Genomic DNA, 15,361 nt, shown 5'->3' with positions numbered 1-15,361 from the left:
TTCGCGGGATGAGAAAAGGCGGAATCCAATTTTCACATCGCCAAAGCTCTTAGGCGGCCTAATGACTGTCGTGTGGATGAGTGGTGACCGCTACTATCGCATGACTAGAGCAAATGGAGGGAACGGGGCGGACTAGCCGAATCCCAGTCAGCGATGCGGCTTTGTTTCCCGCCTCTTTGATGCCCGAAGCTCCCCGCTATAGAGGGTCCCGTGCACATCGAGGCGACCATTCAAAAGAAACAAATTATGCACAGGCTCTTAGATGCATCGGAGCTGAGTCCGTCTGATTTTTACCATGAACGGCAGTAGCCCAAAACATCTCTAGTCTTCCCTTAGTTCGGGATTATATGCAATGTACATACCGCTAGTGCACAGTAGCGAGCAAGAGCAATACGAGGTCTGAATCATCCTGTTGGACGATGCTACTGATCAGTGGAGGGTTACATGAACTAACAGCTGTTCGCGTCGCTGAATTGGCTAATATGCATCCACAGCTGCAAGCCTTTCAGGCGTGCTGCGGGCCTTAAAATTCTCATCCCGTCTTTGTGCTCGAATTCGGTTAGGTCGATTTCTTTATCGGCGGGTGGGGTTAGTAGGTCATAACAACATAAACAGCCTCGCACAGCTAAGGAACTAGAGGACCGTGCGCATGTGCCCTAAAGCTTTCTTATTTCCCTTTCCTACCGTCGTGAGCGGATTTTCTTCTTTGTTGTGGTTTAAGAGTCATCTCAAGCTTGTAGGCAATCTTCTCGAGAAGAATTCGCGACGATGAGGTCCTCGGTCGCTTGGTTGTCGCTGTTTGCGACATCTGCGTTTACTCTGTCAACAATAACGAACAGCAATGACGTCCCTGCCACCGTCCCAACTCTAGCCGCAATTACCCAATTGATGGGGCCCAGAGACACATCAGGTACTGACCTGGGTACAACGGTCACAGTTGGGGTTACGATTTGGGTTGGTGTAGGCGAAGTTGTTGAATGTACGGTCACCGACACTGTCACAGCATGTACGGAGACATGTACAGTCACAGATACTACAACCGACACCACGACCGACACTATCACAGCAAGTGCGGCGACAGTTACTGTAACAGATACAGATACTATCACCGATACTATCACCGATACTATCACCGCAAGTGCGACGACAGTTACTGTAACAGATACAGATACTATCACCGACACGGCGACTGAGACTATCACCATAGGCTCTACCACTTCTGGACAATCTACGACGACGACGACGCCAACACAGACCCAGGTTGTCCCCGTCACTGTATGTCCAAGCCTCGTCATCAATCCGAGCTACACACCCACCACTCAGTTGCCCGACGACTATACCTGGGGCTGTCCACCTGGATATCTCTGCAAACCCCCTCATACAGGCGACCGTGCGGGCTGCAATGTTGAGGCTGGACTTCCCGCTGATACTTACATTTGTTCACCCGACTACTGCATTGAGGCTCCGGTTCCACTATTCAACGATGATACTGGCTACAATGTCACCAGTAACTACTACAATTTGGACCCTATGGACTTTGGTCTGAGCTACGATATCCTTGAATGTGCTGAAGAGTCTACAACGGGTCCCAGCAAGCGCGAGTTGCTCCCACCTCATGGTAGAATTGAACAGCTCATGGATTATTCCCTTGGTCGACTGACCAAGCGGGTAAACCCGAATTATATACCTAGTGGGTGCTACAAGGATTGCAATATCGTTGGTGTCGTTGCCGAAGATACTGGAAAGCAGTCTTCATTGTGCGCTGTCGGGTCTACATTCCTGCTGGACTTGAGCTATTGTGAGGAATGCATCAGCGTCTCAGCAACTTTGTCCGCCTCAGCTGTATACTCATCTACATTGCTGCCCACATTTGCCCAGTGGTTGAACTTTTGCTCTGATCAGACGACTTCGACGACTTCCTCGAGCAACTCGGCAACGACAACTACCACCGAGGTAACTACTACTACCACCACTAAACAGTCGACTACTCCTAGCACTACAACAACTACGAGCACTACGACAACTGCGAGCACTACGACAACTACGAGCACTGAGACTAGTACTACGACAACTGCGAGCACTGAGACTAGCACTACGACAACTGCGAGCACTGAGACTAGCACTACGACAACTGCGAGCACTGAGACCACCACCACCACCACCACCACCACTCAAAATCCGCAGACAACAAGTTCAGCACAAACAACCACTGTGTCGACAGAGTCAACTACAACAGGTGAACAAAGTACAACTTCCGTATCTGGCTCAACAGTGACAGTACCCAAATCAACGACGATTATCTCCGGATCAACCGTGACTGTCCCTGGGTCCACGGTGATAGTGTCTGGAACGCATACCATAGACACTATTACTGGAACTGTGTCTGGCTCAACAGTGACAATACCCGAATCAACGACGGTCATCTCCGGATCAACCGTGACTGTCCCCGCTTCCACGGTGATAGAGTCTGGAACGCATATCATAGGCACTGTTACTGGAACTGTGTCTGGCTCAACAGTGACAATACCCGAATCAACGACAGTTATCTCCGGGTCAACCATGATTGTCCCCGCTTCCACGGTGATAGAGTCTGGAACGCACATCATAGGCACTGTTACTGGAACTGCGTCTGGCTCAACAGTGACAATACCCGAATCAACGACAGTTATCTCCGGGTCAACCATGATTGTCCCCGCTTCCACGGTGATAGAGTCTGGAACGCATATCATAGGCACTGTTTCTAGAAGTACCTTTGCCTCTGGAGGTCGGACTGGTTCAGCTACTTCGCCTGCTTCTGGTGTTCCCTACAGTGCAGCATCGCGGGCGAGGGATGTTCCTCATATTGGCTTGTTGAGTCTTTTGTTGGCTTTTGGGTGGATTTATCTTTAATTTTATATGATGTTATGGCGGAAAATGCACGAACGAGATATGAATTACATAGGTTGTGAGAGCACTACGTGGGAGAATAATCTGTACGGTGTCGCTCGGGCACATGCTTTCCGAAAGGCCGGTCAGCCTCCTCACTGCGCCACCTGCGTTGAGAGGCCAAATAACCTTAATTCTAAAAGTTAAAAGTGGAAATCATAAGTGCTTAGCCGTAGTTTGCAACAATAAAGAAGAACAGGCGGGTAGGGCAGCAGACGGAGAGTGCGCTTAGGCAGGTGAAATTGCAGGAGCGCGGTATTGAGTGCGAGATACACGGTGTTTTGGAGAGTTAAACGTGGAAATGCAAAATAAGCGTATTCGCTAGTAGTTCTAATGAAAACGATGGTATTCTGTCTAGCTATCAAGCCTGAATTTTGTAGGGGCAGAAAGCGGAAAAAACTGCCGGAATGTGGAAATTGCACTGGACGCCTGGATTCTCTGGAAGGTCAAGTGATCAGGATGCGGCAGATGGATCCTAGTAAATTACTAGTGGGAATTCCACTCTGATATTAAACCAAAACCGGCAAATTTAGCCGCATACAATAATTCCTAGGTCCTCCTTTTATAAGATAAATTCCGGTTGAATTTTTTGTCCTCTGCAGGAAAAGTGTGAATAGCACCGGTGGATATTTGGCCCTCCAAAATACTTCACAAAGATATCACAACAAAACTATAGCCGTTCTGCTGACTGGCCTTTTCACGCTTCCATTCTGCCAAGGGTATTGGCCTCGATCTGTCTAGGCACAATGTCTTGCATACGTTTTGGGCTTCAATGATACACATCTATAATTTTTATGTATTAGTAAAGGCGGAACTTGAGCCCCCTAGTTAGTTAGATCGCTCTTATATAAGAAAACATTTTTTATAGTGGTAGTAGCTGAGCGTGGTTCGAAGCAAAAGCCCCACCGTGGTTTGAACCACGATCAGGTGTTTTTCTAACCACGCTCACCTGGAACCCGGCCCCTCAATCCACTCAGTGAGCAAGCCAGCCGGCTTACATAGCGCCCCACATCGGTAGCTAACGTTGCACAAGTAGCCTGACGTGATTGTGGTTCTTTCCTACCATCCATCATCCATCATGACAGCAGCTCAGAATCTGTTACTTTTCGGTGCCACGGGCACAATTGGCTCGTACATCCTTGATGCGATCCTGTCGACTCGGGATCAATTCGGCCGCATTGCTATTTTCACGTCGGCCCGCACGGCCGAGACGAAGGCCTCGTACTTGAACGACCTGAAGACACAGAAGAACGTCGAGGTAATTGTTGGCGATATCGAGGATGAGGGTGCAGTCAAGGCTGCGTACGAGGGTATGTACCGCACCGCAGCACATTTTGATAAAAGCAAACTGACAAGACTATTAGGCATTGACACGATCATCTCCGCACTCGGCCGCACCGCTCTAGCCCAGCAGATCCCGCTGATCAAACTCGCGGCGGCTAGCTCCAGCGTGAAATGGTTCCTGCCGTCGGAGTATGGTACCGACATTGCGTACAGCCCGGCCTCCGTAAACGAGAAGCCGCACCAACAGAAGCTGAAAGTGCGCGCGCTGCTTGAGAAGGAAATCTCGCGAGCAGACCTCGAGTACACGTATGTTGTCACGGGACCTTTTGCAGACATGTACCTACACCCACTGCCCGGTCTGGAAGAGGCGGGTGGATGGGACGTCAAGGCGAAGAAGGCAGTGCTACTGGGAGAGAAGGGCGAAGATAAAATCAGTTTAACGACGATGGCAGAGTGAGTTTTCTACCTAACAATTCATTGGGCTCGCAACTAATAGAAGAAAAAAAAGTGTTGGTAAGCTTGTTCAAGCTACGCTTCTCAGCTCCAGCCCTGAAATCCGGAACCGCGCTCTTTGCGTCAACTCGTTCACTACCAGCCCTGCCCAGATTCAGGCGGAGTTTGAACGTCAGACTGGCAGCAAGTGGGATTCCATCTCATACACTCCGCTGCCCCGTCTGCGAGAGCTGGAGGCGAAGGCATGGGCGGATGGCAAGCCAGCGGCAACGGCTGTGACACTACGGCGCATCTGGACGGAGGGTGGTACGCTGTATGCGCAGCGGGACAATGTAAGGATTGGAGAGCCGCGCATGATGGGCTTGGAAGATGTTGTGAGGAACGAGATCCACCGAGTTCTGGGTTCCTCGCTATAGTACTTCACACACATCCATAACACATACTATTATATAAAAAGGCATTAATTATGCTCCTAGTATCATAGGGATCTTAGCGGGAGACGGGAGTCTCATAGGACTAACCCTATTCCGCGGTCCCACCCATGGGAGTAAAGTCGGTCCCAATCCCCCGTCCCGCGGGAGGGATCTCCGCGGGAGTGCAGATGTCTATACAGACTTGCTTAGTGAGGCTCGCTCAATGGATGATCTACGATGAGGCCTTGGCAGTGGGGCCAAAAAAGAGTTTCTCAGCGTGTACTGGTCAAGGCGATTTCGAGATTGCCTGTACTGCTTCAGTGAAGGGGTATGAGATAATTTTCAGTGCAGAGTTGGGGGGTCGGGGGTATAGGAAATTGTAAGGACCTCAGAGCAGGTACCCGCCCCCTAGTAATTAGTCGGGCCCTCACCGCTCTCCGTTGGTGAGGGCCCTCCCCAGTCTAATGCACACCCAGTCTAATGCACATTTTTACCCCCCCCTTCAAGAATTGATGCTATTTACAAATATCCCCCACGTCTGTCGATAGTATAAAGTGGCTGGCCGTCGTCTCCATTGACCCATTCAAGCTCTGCCTCTCTTCTCTGATTTTCCTGCTCCCTAATTTGGTCTTAGCGAGCCCATTCATCCCGCATCTGTTTAGCTTCACGTTCATACTTCCGCCTTTGCTTCTCAGCCTCCACGATATCCCTATTTCGGATGAGGGTATTCGAGTCCCTGACTCGTAGAGCACCCCCTTTAGATGACTGGCGCTTAGACTTTTTAGCATTGGCCTGCTCCTGGTTCTCTTGGAGGCGAATGAGGTCCCCCGATACCTAGGCCGCTAATTGGGCCTGTAGAAGACTTCCCTCCCAAATCCGCTCAACCCGACGCTTTAATTTATTTATTTCAGGGCTGTTATTGTCTGGGAAGCTCTCTCTTGCCTTCGCGATATTTTTTTGTAATTTTGCGACTGTCGTTGGTGGTGAGTTGATTGTAGAACTTGAAGCGGGAGGTGGTGTTTCTGGATCCCCTTCAACACCCTCTTTTGGGCGGCTCTGCTCAAAATTCCACTCTGGAAGCTCGTATTCCTTGCCTCTATCATAGACGACTAGATCTAGCCCGTCTTCTGGTTGAAGTTCTTTGCAAACAACCTCTGGATCGAAGGGCCAAAGCCCATAGTGCTTGAATGAATGCCGGACGGTTGAGGGCGTAAAAGTCTGCATTCGAACCCTATGGATTTGACGAAGGAAATCCCTCTTGTCTGTGACTGATCTACCCCATCGTTTAGTCCGGTTATTCTCCCTCCGATAGTAGTGCTTATACGCAAGGAAGGGCTTAGAATTAAGAGGTTGAAGACAGTGGGTAAGTTTGGACGGGAAATAGTAAAGAAGAATCCGATTCTGTTGACAATAGTTGATGAAATCGTACTTCTTATGAGACTCATGGCCATTAACAAATAATAATCAATAGTCTATACGATGTAGAAGTCGCGGTTTTGTCTGCTCGTCGAAATATTGCAACCATTGATATGCGCGGACCTAAATAATCAATTAATTAATTGACGAATAAAATAGATAAGCACTTACCTTATTATTCTAGCCCGTTAGCGACGTCGCAATAACATAGTCATCTAGTAAATCTATCTGATCTCGATACTAATTCTCAAGGTGAACTATGCTAGCAAATAATATCATCGGAGGCATTATCCAACCGTCTACTACGATACATTCAATCCCTGTCACTAATTCCCCTTAACCACCAGTTGGGACATGCTTTGTCCTATCTAGAAACTCAGTCGCAACTTTCTGGGATTTTCCCTGGCTAAGTTAGAAGCCTGTTTCGTCGACGTTGTAGATATTCCTTAGTCCGACTTTGATAGTCTATATCTCACTACCTAATTTATGAAACCACTCAATTATTGTAGGTAATCTTTCAGCGTCTAGCCTCTTTGCTTCCATAGTTTTTTGGGTCTGGAATTTAAAGGTTTCAGGGAGGCGTTTCATAAAACGATGTACCCAGTTTTTGCTAACGCGTCGGGATAGGTCGGCACTACCACTTCGTGACAAAATGTCATTTGCAGCGCCCTCAATCTCATAGGGAAGAGGTGAGAGATTGGCACGATCAATAACACGCATCCAGGCAATTAATGCCTGCTCTTGGTTTTCATCAAGTGCCCTATTTGGTCCTGTACGAGCTGAACGAGATTGGCGACCGTGAACGCGTCCCTTCAACTGGTTGTAGGGAATGTCAAATTCCTGGGCCAGCTCCGCGATTTTTGGCTTGTCACGATCATGGTACGCGCTTAAAGCGTCTGCAATTCGCTTCTCGACTTCAGGATTAAATTTGGTCATTTTGGTAGTTGGCAATGGGAGGTAGAAGTTACGGGGGGGACAAAAATGTGCATTAGACTGGGTGTGCATTAGACTGGGTGTGCATTAGACTGGGGAGGGCCCTCACCAACGGAGAGCGGTGAGGGCCCGACTAATTACTAGGGGGCGGGTATGATGATATTTGGCCAATCATTATCGATCCTACCCTCTTCTCCTCAACGTTCCGGAGCCCACTCCCAGCCCTTCGACTTTTCAACTTCACACACGGGTTTCTTTAATTAGCCCAGATTGGCGAATATCATGGCAAACTTCGAAGACAAAACGATTCCCGCTCCTGGAGATCTCCCAAACGTCCACGCGGACGCCCTACGCATTTTCCAGGTTCTCCAATCGGGCGGTGTCGTTATCATACCCTCCGAAGTGGGATATGGACTGATGGCATCGTCTCCGGAAGCCATCGAAAGAGCTTTTGCTGCGAAGCGACGTAGACCAGGCCATGCACAGGGTTTAATTGGGTCATACGAATTGCACCGGGAGATTCACGTGCTAGATGAGCGACGGTTTGAAATGACGCGCGTGCTGGTCCAAGACCTGGACATGGGACTGGGAATCGTTGCGCCATATCAACACGACCATCCTCTTCTACAGACTTTATCGGCAGAGACTCTTGACAGGATCACTAAAAACGGAACTATTGCCATGTTTGTTGGGGGTTCATCGCTTACGAGAGAGATCTGCAAGCTCAATTACAACGCAGGACAGCTCATGGTCGGATCTAGCGCGAACGTAACTGGTAGCGGACAGAAATTTCGCGTCGAGGATATTGAGGACGAAATCAAGGAGGCGGTGGATTTGATTGTCGACTACGGTCTTCAGCGCTATCATATATATGGTGGGCGGGCATCCATTAATATGGATTTTGGACAGATGGAAGTTTTGCGAATGGGGTCATGTTATGAATTATTCCGCGAGCGCATGCGGAAATTCTGGTGCGTGGACCTTCCTGAAGACCCGGATTATAAGGTTGATCAGCTTTGAAGTCTTCAATGAAATCTATGTAGCTTGCGTTATCTGTAACTCAGGCCAATGCAATATATCTAGGACGTTTCTCTCTGCCTGCACACTCGAGCGAGAGGGACACGCTCGGATGAGGAAGAAGATGGCAGCAACTTATGCAATGGCCAAAGCCCAGGAGTTGGTAATCCTAGAAATGGAGGTTCGCCACTCGATGTGCAAATCTTCTTTTAAAGTCCCAGATCCCAGTTATCACCAAGGTCGGCCAGGAACGAAGGCTGCATTATTAAATCAGGATTAAGCGTCCAAATATCCGCAGCAGGCTCAAAGTCAAGGCTTGTCCCCGCCAAAGGGATTGAAAATCCGGACTCCATTTGTGCAGAGTTATGTTCCGTCATCAAATTCGCCTTTGACGATGATGGTCCGTTTGTCCCAAATCCACCATTAACCGGCGCCGATGGTAGGCCACGATCAGAGATATCTTGCTGTGCAGAATGGCTTCGAGTCCCACGGTCAAGGACAATCGTGCCAAAGTAAGGAATATCAACCTTGATGTGGCTGGGCTGTCCTTCTCCATTAGATTGTCCTTCGGCAGAGACAGGCTGTACTGGATTCTTCCCCGTCGCGACTAGTTTCAGCGTCTGTAAAACACTGAGAGCGCGAGTTGCAACTTTGTCAGGAGTGTTTCCTTTTGTCAGCCCTTCCAGAATTTGTATGACTCGTCCAACAGCCTCAAAATCGTCTAGGGAAGGATCTCTTCGACCATTTGGGCCTAGTACATTAATCATAAGCGTTACTGCAGCAGTAAAAGCCTGGAAATCGAGAGATTTGCAGCAAAAGCTGTCTGTAGTGAGGCGTCGAATTGCGGTATAGCAGGTGATCATGTGTCTGGAGGCTTGAAGACAGCTCTGTCGACTATAGTCATAACGGCCCTGGTTGCCAGTCTCCAAGAAGAAAGGGAGGTGAAGCCATGCCATAAGTTGGTAGTACCATAGCTGCGTCATGAGTTTGGCATAGCATTGGGCTCTTTCCGCGGATTTACCGGCTGTGGAGAGTGCATATCCTTCTATCATGGGAGGATCGATCGTCCCTAGCTCTGACTCAATGGTCTGGGTCATTCGCATCATGATTGGGGTGACAGTTGGAAAGTTCTGATTTCGCTCGATTATTGACCCGGCCACCCGGCAAAGACGGTCCATGGAAGACGAATTTGGCACATCACTTAGATTAGCTTCTTGCCGCTCCAATGCCGCATCGCCAATGCCATGGTACATTCCGAGCATGAGCGAAAGATATCGGTCTGCATAGATGATGTGTTTCCAGATACTCCTAGCGCGATGTTGAGATTTGCTATTCTCTGAATCGGCCGGCAACGGACGATGGAGCCCGATGATTTGAGCAACATCTAAAGCACGGCGATAGGATAGCCATGCACTCCTTAGCTTTCCATCATTGTTGTAAAAGATCCCTTGAAGAACCAAACACTCAAGCCCGTTAATGTTACTAACCATGGCTTCGTCGGAGCAGACAGATGTGACAACTAGGCTGATGTACTGCTCGATGAGCTTTGTTGGATGGCAGGGTAGTTCCAAAACGCTCGTGTCATAGTTAGTTGGAAGTTGTTGCAGACTAATCGCGGTCCACATGAGAGTGGTGGCAATCACAACCGGATGGCTATTTGAAAGCTCCGCCACTGGGGTAGAAAGCAATGACGTTTCGTAGTCCTGGAAGCACTGCGCGCGCACTAGCCACCAGCAACTGTTGGCCTCTGCTAGCTTTTCCAGTGTGTCCTGGGAAGGCAGTGCTACGAAAAGGGTGCGGCTCAGCCTTTTCCAGTCCCGGTTTGCCGCCCAATACAAGGATATGTTAGGCACTTTGGTTACATCTGGTCGTCGACAACCTAGCTATTCGATATTCAGCGCTCGGTAAAATGTATAGAAAGTACAGTACATAGATCGTACCACCTCGTTGTCAAAAAGAGATAAGACTGGGGCATTTTCATGAGCAGGAGTTGCAGCCGTCAGACTTGAAACAGGGCAATTATCATCACCCGCGGCTCCGGAAAACGATGGATCTGTATCGCCATCGTAACGCTGTAGAATCCTCTCCAAGATCAATTCCACTCGAGCCAGTCGATCGTTCAAAGATGCACGATCTGATTCGCGGGGATTTTCAGGTTTTGGCAAATCCTGGGTGCGACAAAGCAAACCCCGAACCAGACACTCTCTGCAGCTACGGTCTTCATCAGAGGCAAAATGACAGCGCACTTTGCGGTGTTTACCTGGATTGAGGTAAGCTGAGTGTCTGATTAAACGCCTACTTTCCACACACATTCCCAACAACTGCGGGTCCCCTTGCGGATCTTCTTTCGGGTAGGCTGCTGATCCTCGGATAAGGGCATGATGATGATAGCGTGGCTGTAGCTACATTGACCGATACCACAAGAAGGATTGGTAGGTAGTGAAGAGGCTCAAGCTCTCGTGTCCATGGATGGTCGTTCCGGATATTTGGCGGAAGAGATATGCTGAGGTTGAGATAATGGCCCCCAAATCGCTTGTGAGCGGACCCCGAGTGTTGCTTCGTCCGCCGGCTCGGCGGAAGAAGACAATCTGCATCAGCAACAATAAGAAAGGGACACCCAGTTCTTCTTTCTAAATATTTGAAGATAGACAGACTGTTTCATGACTTTCCAATCTCTGGGTACTAATAACAGGAAGTCTAAAAACCTGTCGGCTGCAATATCTACAACCTCCTCCATTCTAGCCAAGTCTGATGTACAAAAATATCCAGAGGTGGCCAAGAAGCAAATTGAGATGTCCCATGAAAAGGAAGATCCAGTGTCGCCTGCAGACACGGGCTCAGGGGGAGTCACACTACTCATGACGGTCGTGGCTTTGGCGCTAAGCATGTTCCTCGTAAAGATACCCTGAACTCTTCACTGCTTCAGGCTGTTAACCGGACGTTATACTCAACAGGTTTCACTTGACATGGTAATTCTACAGTCCCGCCATGCAACCATGTTTTGCTAAACCACATGAAACCCTGACAATTGATTTCTCATTTAGACCATCGTCGCAACGGCTGTTCCGAGTATCACAAGTGATTTTGGTGGCATCGAGCTTGTGGGCTGGTACGGATCGGCATTTTTTATCACTCTGGGAGGATTCCAAGCTGCCTGGGGCAAAATATATAAATACTTTCCGCTCAAGCTTTCATTTCTGTTCTCGATCATTCTCTTCGAGCTCGGGAGCATGATTTGTGGTGAGTGCATTCTATACAAACAAGACCCGGATCCCTAATGGTTCGTATAGGAGTCGCGCCCAATAGCCTGGCATTAATTATCGGACGAGCGATCACAGGCATTGGAGGCGCGGGGATTTCCTCTGGTGCATTCACCATCATTGCTTTATGTGCGCCTCCAAAACAACGGCCAGTGTACATTGGGATTCTGGGAGCCTCCTATGGAGTCGCGGCTGCTATCGGCCCTCTAATCGGCGGCGCTTTCACTAGCAACGTTACATGGCGATGGTGCTTCTATATCAACCTTCCCATCGGTGGGGTTGCCGGAGTGATCATTCTCTTCTTCTACCGACCCCCTTCCCCGTCGCATTTCCTTCAGGAGCCTTTGCGAGAGAAGTTTCTACAGTTGGACATTCCTGGCACTGCACTTCTCATCGGTGCCATGATTTGTTATGTTCTTGCTCTTCAGTGGGGAGGAATCACACGTCCCTGGAGTGATTCCGCTGTGGTAGGGACTCTGGTAGGGTTTGGGGTTCTGTTAATTGCCTATGCTCTCGTGCAGTGGGTGCAAAAGGAACGTGCAGCAATGGTCGGTCGACTTTTCCGACGGAACGTGGTGATCTCAATGGTCTATATAGACTTACTGGCGGGGACGTTCTTTTTGCTGGTCTACTATTTGCCTATCTACTTCCAGGTTGTGTCCGGTGCCTCCGCAGCTGAAAGCGGAATCCGAAATTTGCCGTTGATTCTGGCGCAGAGTGTGGCCACTGTTTCGTCAGGGCTTCTCCTGAGTAAGGTGGCATATCCTCAACCTTTCCTGCTATCTGGGGCAGCGCTCACGGCCATTGGATCCGGTCTGCTATACACATTGGACATCAATTCCAGTGCCAGCAAATGGATTGGGTATCAAATTTTAGCCGGCATCGGTATCGGATGGTGTTTCCAGGTACCGGTTGTGACTGCGCAGTCTGCAGTACCCCTAGAAGACTTGCCTTCTACAACAGCCATGGTTTTAAGTAAGTGCGCTTCCATCGGTTTTTCCAAACGCATGACTGACCCCTTGCAGCTGTTCAAACTATCGGAGGCTCAGTTTTTGTATCTGCTGGGCAGTCTGTCCTCGATAACGTGCTTCTAAAAATGCTAGGCAAATCCCCCGGCATTGACGCTCCAAAAGTGGTCATGACTGGTGCGACTGACTTGCGCAAAACTTTTGGTTCGACGCAGTTAACGGCAATCCTGGCAGCATACATGAAAGGCATTCAGGCAGCCTTTCTTATTGCAGTTGCCGCATCTATTCTGGCCACCGTGGTTAGTTTGGGGAGTCGATGGAGAAAGCTTGCTGGTGCTAGTGCAACAGCAGTTGCATAATTTCATCAACCAATAACTATGAAGATCTTGATTCATCAGACCAGTCCACACGACCATGGGGCGTGGATGTCAAAAAGGCTGGGGAATACAAGCAATATGAAATTCAAGATGTCTGGTTCTTTGAATATATCAACGTACTTCTGAGAAATAAATATCGGAATATAAAAATAATTAACGGAATAGCATCTGCTTATTTCTTCGCTCAATGGGCCTGACTATACATAGATGGGCGGTCACGTGTATCTCCACACTCCTGCCGCCGCTGACATCGGTTGCTTTCTTTCCAGATCAACAACAGAGGTGACGGTGAGCGACATGGCGACCTCTATCCGTGGCCCAGTCCCCTGGCGCATCTGCCAATGCCTCGTCCGCCAGCATCTCCGGTCGTCGCGTCTCGCAAAACCCCGGCACCTCTCCACGTCCTCCTATCTGAACAACCATGCAAGCCCCAGCAACCCCCTCCGGTCCCAGGCCCGGCACACGGCGGAGAATCAATCCAAGCACCGACGCTCCATTATTCTCTCCACTGCAGGGATTGTGGCTTGTGCCGCGGCCATGTACGGAGTCATTAAGCTGGACGTGTTCGGACTGGATGCCATCGAGGCCGAGAAGAAGGGCGAAACCCAGCTCAATCCCGGCGAAGCTGTCACTTCAAAAAATAACAAAGCAATGAAGATGGACGGCCCGTCGGGATTCCCGGAGAGTGCTGGACCATCCGTGATCCCGATCCAGGGTAAGGATGGTTTGGAGCAGGTGGCGACGGGGAATAGTACCGTCCCATACTTCCCCAGCACGATCCGGCTGCCGGCTGTGTCATCTGGCCATCAAGCCGGGGACGAGCTCTCGTCTGCTGGCGGAGACGAGTACCAGCTGTTGGGTCTGGGTATCCGCACGGTCTCGTTCCTATCGATCCAGGTGTATGTTGTCGGGCTGTACGTGGCCAAGTCGGACATCACAGAGCTCCAGCAGCGACTAGTCCGGACAGCGATGCACCCCCCATCTGCGAGCGATGTTTCAGCCGCGTCCGGTGTGGGCGCGGACTCCGCAACCTCACTCGTCCCGCCGGAGCGCCAGCAGCTAAAGGAGCTACTTCTCGACGCGGAGCGCGGCGACGCCGCATGGACGGCACTGCTACAGGATCCGGGGATCCGCACTGCCTTCCGCATCGTGCCCACCCGCAACACGGACTTCATGCACCTGCGCGACGGCTGGGTTCGGGGCATTACGGGACGAGCGCAGAAGAAGCCCGAGTTCAGCGATGAGGAGTTCGGGTCGGCCATGAACGACTTCAAGGCTATGTTTGGTGGCAGTCAGCGCAAGAACGTGCCCAAGAACCAGACGTTGGTTCTGCTGCGCGGTACCAATGGCGCTCTCGATGCGCTATTCCAGCCTGATCCCGCCCAGCCTGCTCGGTGGTTGGGTCGTGTGGCGGACGAGCGGATTAGTCGGCTGGTGTGGTTGAATTATCTGTCTGGGAAAACGGTGTCCAGCGATGGCGCTCGGAAGAGCATTGTCGATGGTCTGATGACGGTTGTTGAGCGGCCCGTTGGAACGGTTGTGCAGCGCGTGGTGTAATCTTCTGTCAAGTCTTACTGACTTTATTACTGTACGTTATGAGATACCGCAGCTTGGCTATAAGTCATGTACTCGCCACTCAATGCAAAGAATTTGGGAGTCAACCATCTACGACACTTCCTACAGGTACAGCGGAAACCATTTCCGCATGTTCACAAGACCAGGAGCTGATGGAATGCCGGATGAATTGACGATAGCTGCATACATAACTACATATACAAGTAACGTAGAGTCATCCCAGCAAATAGACCACGTTCTCCATTCTTACAACGCACCAGCCGCCTTCAAAAGAGCCGGCAGCTCAGATTTCTTCGCCTGCAGTTCCGAGTTCCCACCGATGTGCTTCTGGGCGATGAAGACGTTAGGCACGGTACGCTGGTTGGTGATTTCCTGGAGTGCATTCTGGATAGCGGAGCCGTCGTCTATGATTTCCCGTCGTCAGTCTTGATCTTTGTTCTCGCGGATTTTGAAGAAAGAACAAAAAAATGATATCCGTCCATCTTGCGTCCCCGGGAACGGGGAAATGGAGAATGAAACTCACCAATAAGATCCAGCTCCATAGTCTCATACTTGGCGCCCAACTCAGTCAAAAGCTTCTTGCTCGCGTTGCAGTAGGGACAGTAGGACTTGGAGAAAACCATGACAGCGTTGTCACTGATGGCAGTCTCGGCTTTAGTCTTGGCGGCGGCCATGGCGGCGGGGGAGGGAGCGGCGAACGAGCCGAACAGGCGGGTGAAGAAGGACGAAATGGTGGGCGA

General features: G+C 50.1%; 5 protein-coding genes across 5 annotated transcripts; 3 read left to right on the top strand and 2 right to left on the bottom strand.

The window, feature by feature from the left end:
• Positions 1 to 4,003: 4,003 nt before the first annotated feature.
• PFLUO_LOCUS1596 (uncharacterized protein) lies at positions 4,004 to 5,078 on the top strand (the record flags this gene model as incomplete). Its single annotated transcript, XM_073778649.1, has 3 exons — positions 4,004 to 4,235; positions 4,290 to 4,662; positions 4,718 to 5,078. 3 exons carry the CDS (start codon positions 4,004 to 4,006, stop codon positions 5,076 to 5,078), a joined length of 966 nt encoding a protein of 321 aa, XP_073635683.1.
• A 2,628-nt stretch (positions 5,079 to 7,706) lies between these two features.
• Positions 7,707 to 8,444, top strand: PFLUO_LOCUS1595 (uncharacterized protein; the record flags this gene model as incomplete). Its single annotated transcript, XM_073778648.1, has 1 exon — positions 7,707 to 8,444. One exon carries the CDS (start codon positions 7,707 to 7,709, stop codon positions 8,442 to 8,444), a length of 738 nt encoding a protein of 245 aa, XP_073635682.1.
• A 206-nt stretch (positions 8,445 to 8,650) lies between these two features.
• On the bottom strand, positions 8,651 to 9,931 carry PFLUO_LOCUS1594 (uncharacterized protein; the record flags this gene model as incomplete). Its single annotated transcript, XM_073778647.1, has 1 exon — positions 8,651 to 9,931. The coding sequence occupies one exon, from the start codon at positions 9,929 to 9,931 to the stop codon at positions 8,651 to 8,653; it is 1,281 nt and encodes a 426-aa protein (XP_073635681.1).
• A 3,412-nt stretch (positions 9,932 to 13,343) lies between these two features.
• Positions 13,344 to 14,603, top strand: PFLUO_LOCUS1593 (uncharacterized protein; the record flags this gene model as incomplete). The annotated part of the gene is made up of 1 exon (XM_073778646.1): positions 13,344 to 14,603. The coding sequence occupies one exon, from the start codon at positions 13,344 to 13,346 to the stop codon at positions 14,601 to 14,603; it is 1,260 nt and encodes a 419-aa protein (XP_073635680.1).
• Positions 14,604 to 14,867: 264 nt separating this feature from the next.
• Positions 14,868 to 15,295, bottom strand: PFLUO_LOCUS1592 (Glutaredoxin; the record flags this gene model as incomplete). Its single annotated transcript, XM_073778645.1, has 2 exons — positions 14,868 to 15,025; positions 15,145 to 15,295. 2 exons carry the CDS (start codon positions 15,293 to 15,295, stop codon positions 14,868 to 14,870), a joined length of 309 nt encoding a protein of 102 aa, XP_073635679.1.
• Between the last annotated feature and the right edge of the window lie 66 nt (positions 15,296 to 15,361).

The sequence above is a fragment of the Penicillium psychrofluorescens genome (assembly GCF_964197705.1).
Source record: "Penicillium psychrofluorescens genome assembly, chromosome: 1".
NCBI lineage: Eukaryota > Fungi > Ascomycota > Eurotiomycetes > Eurotiales > Aspergillaceae > Penicillium > Penicillium psychrofluorescens.
The sequence above is the reverse complement of the archived record's forward strand: the minus strand, read 5'-3'. Positions and strand labels throughout refer to the sequence as shown.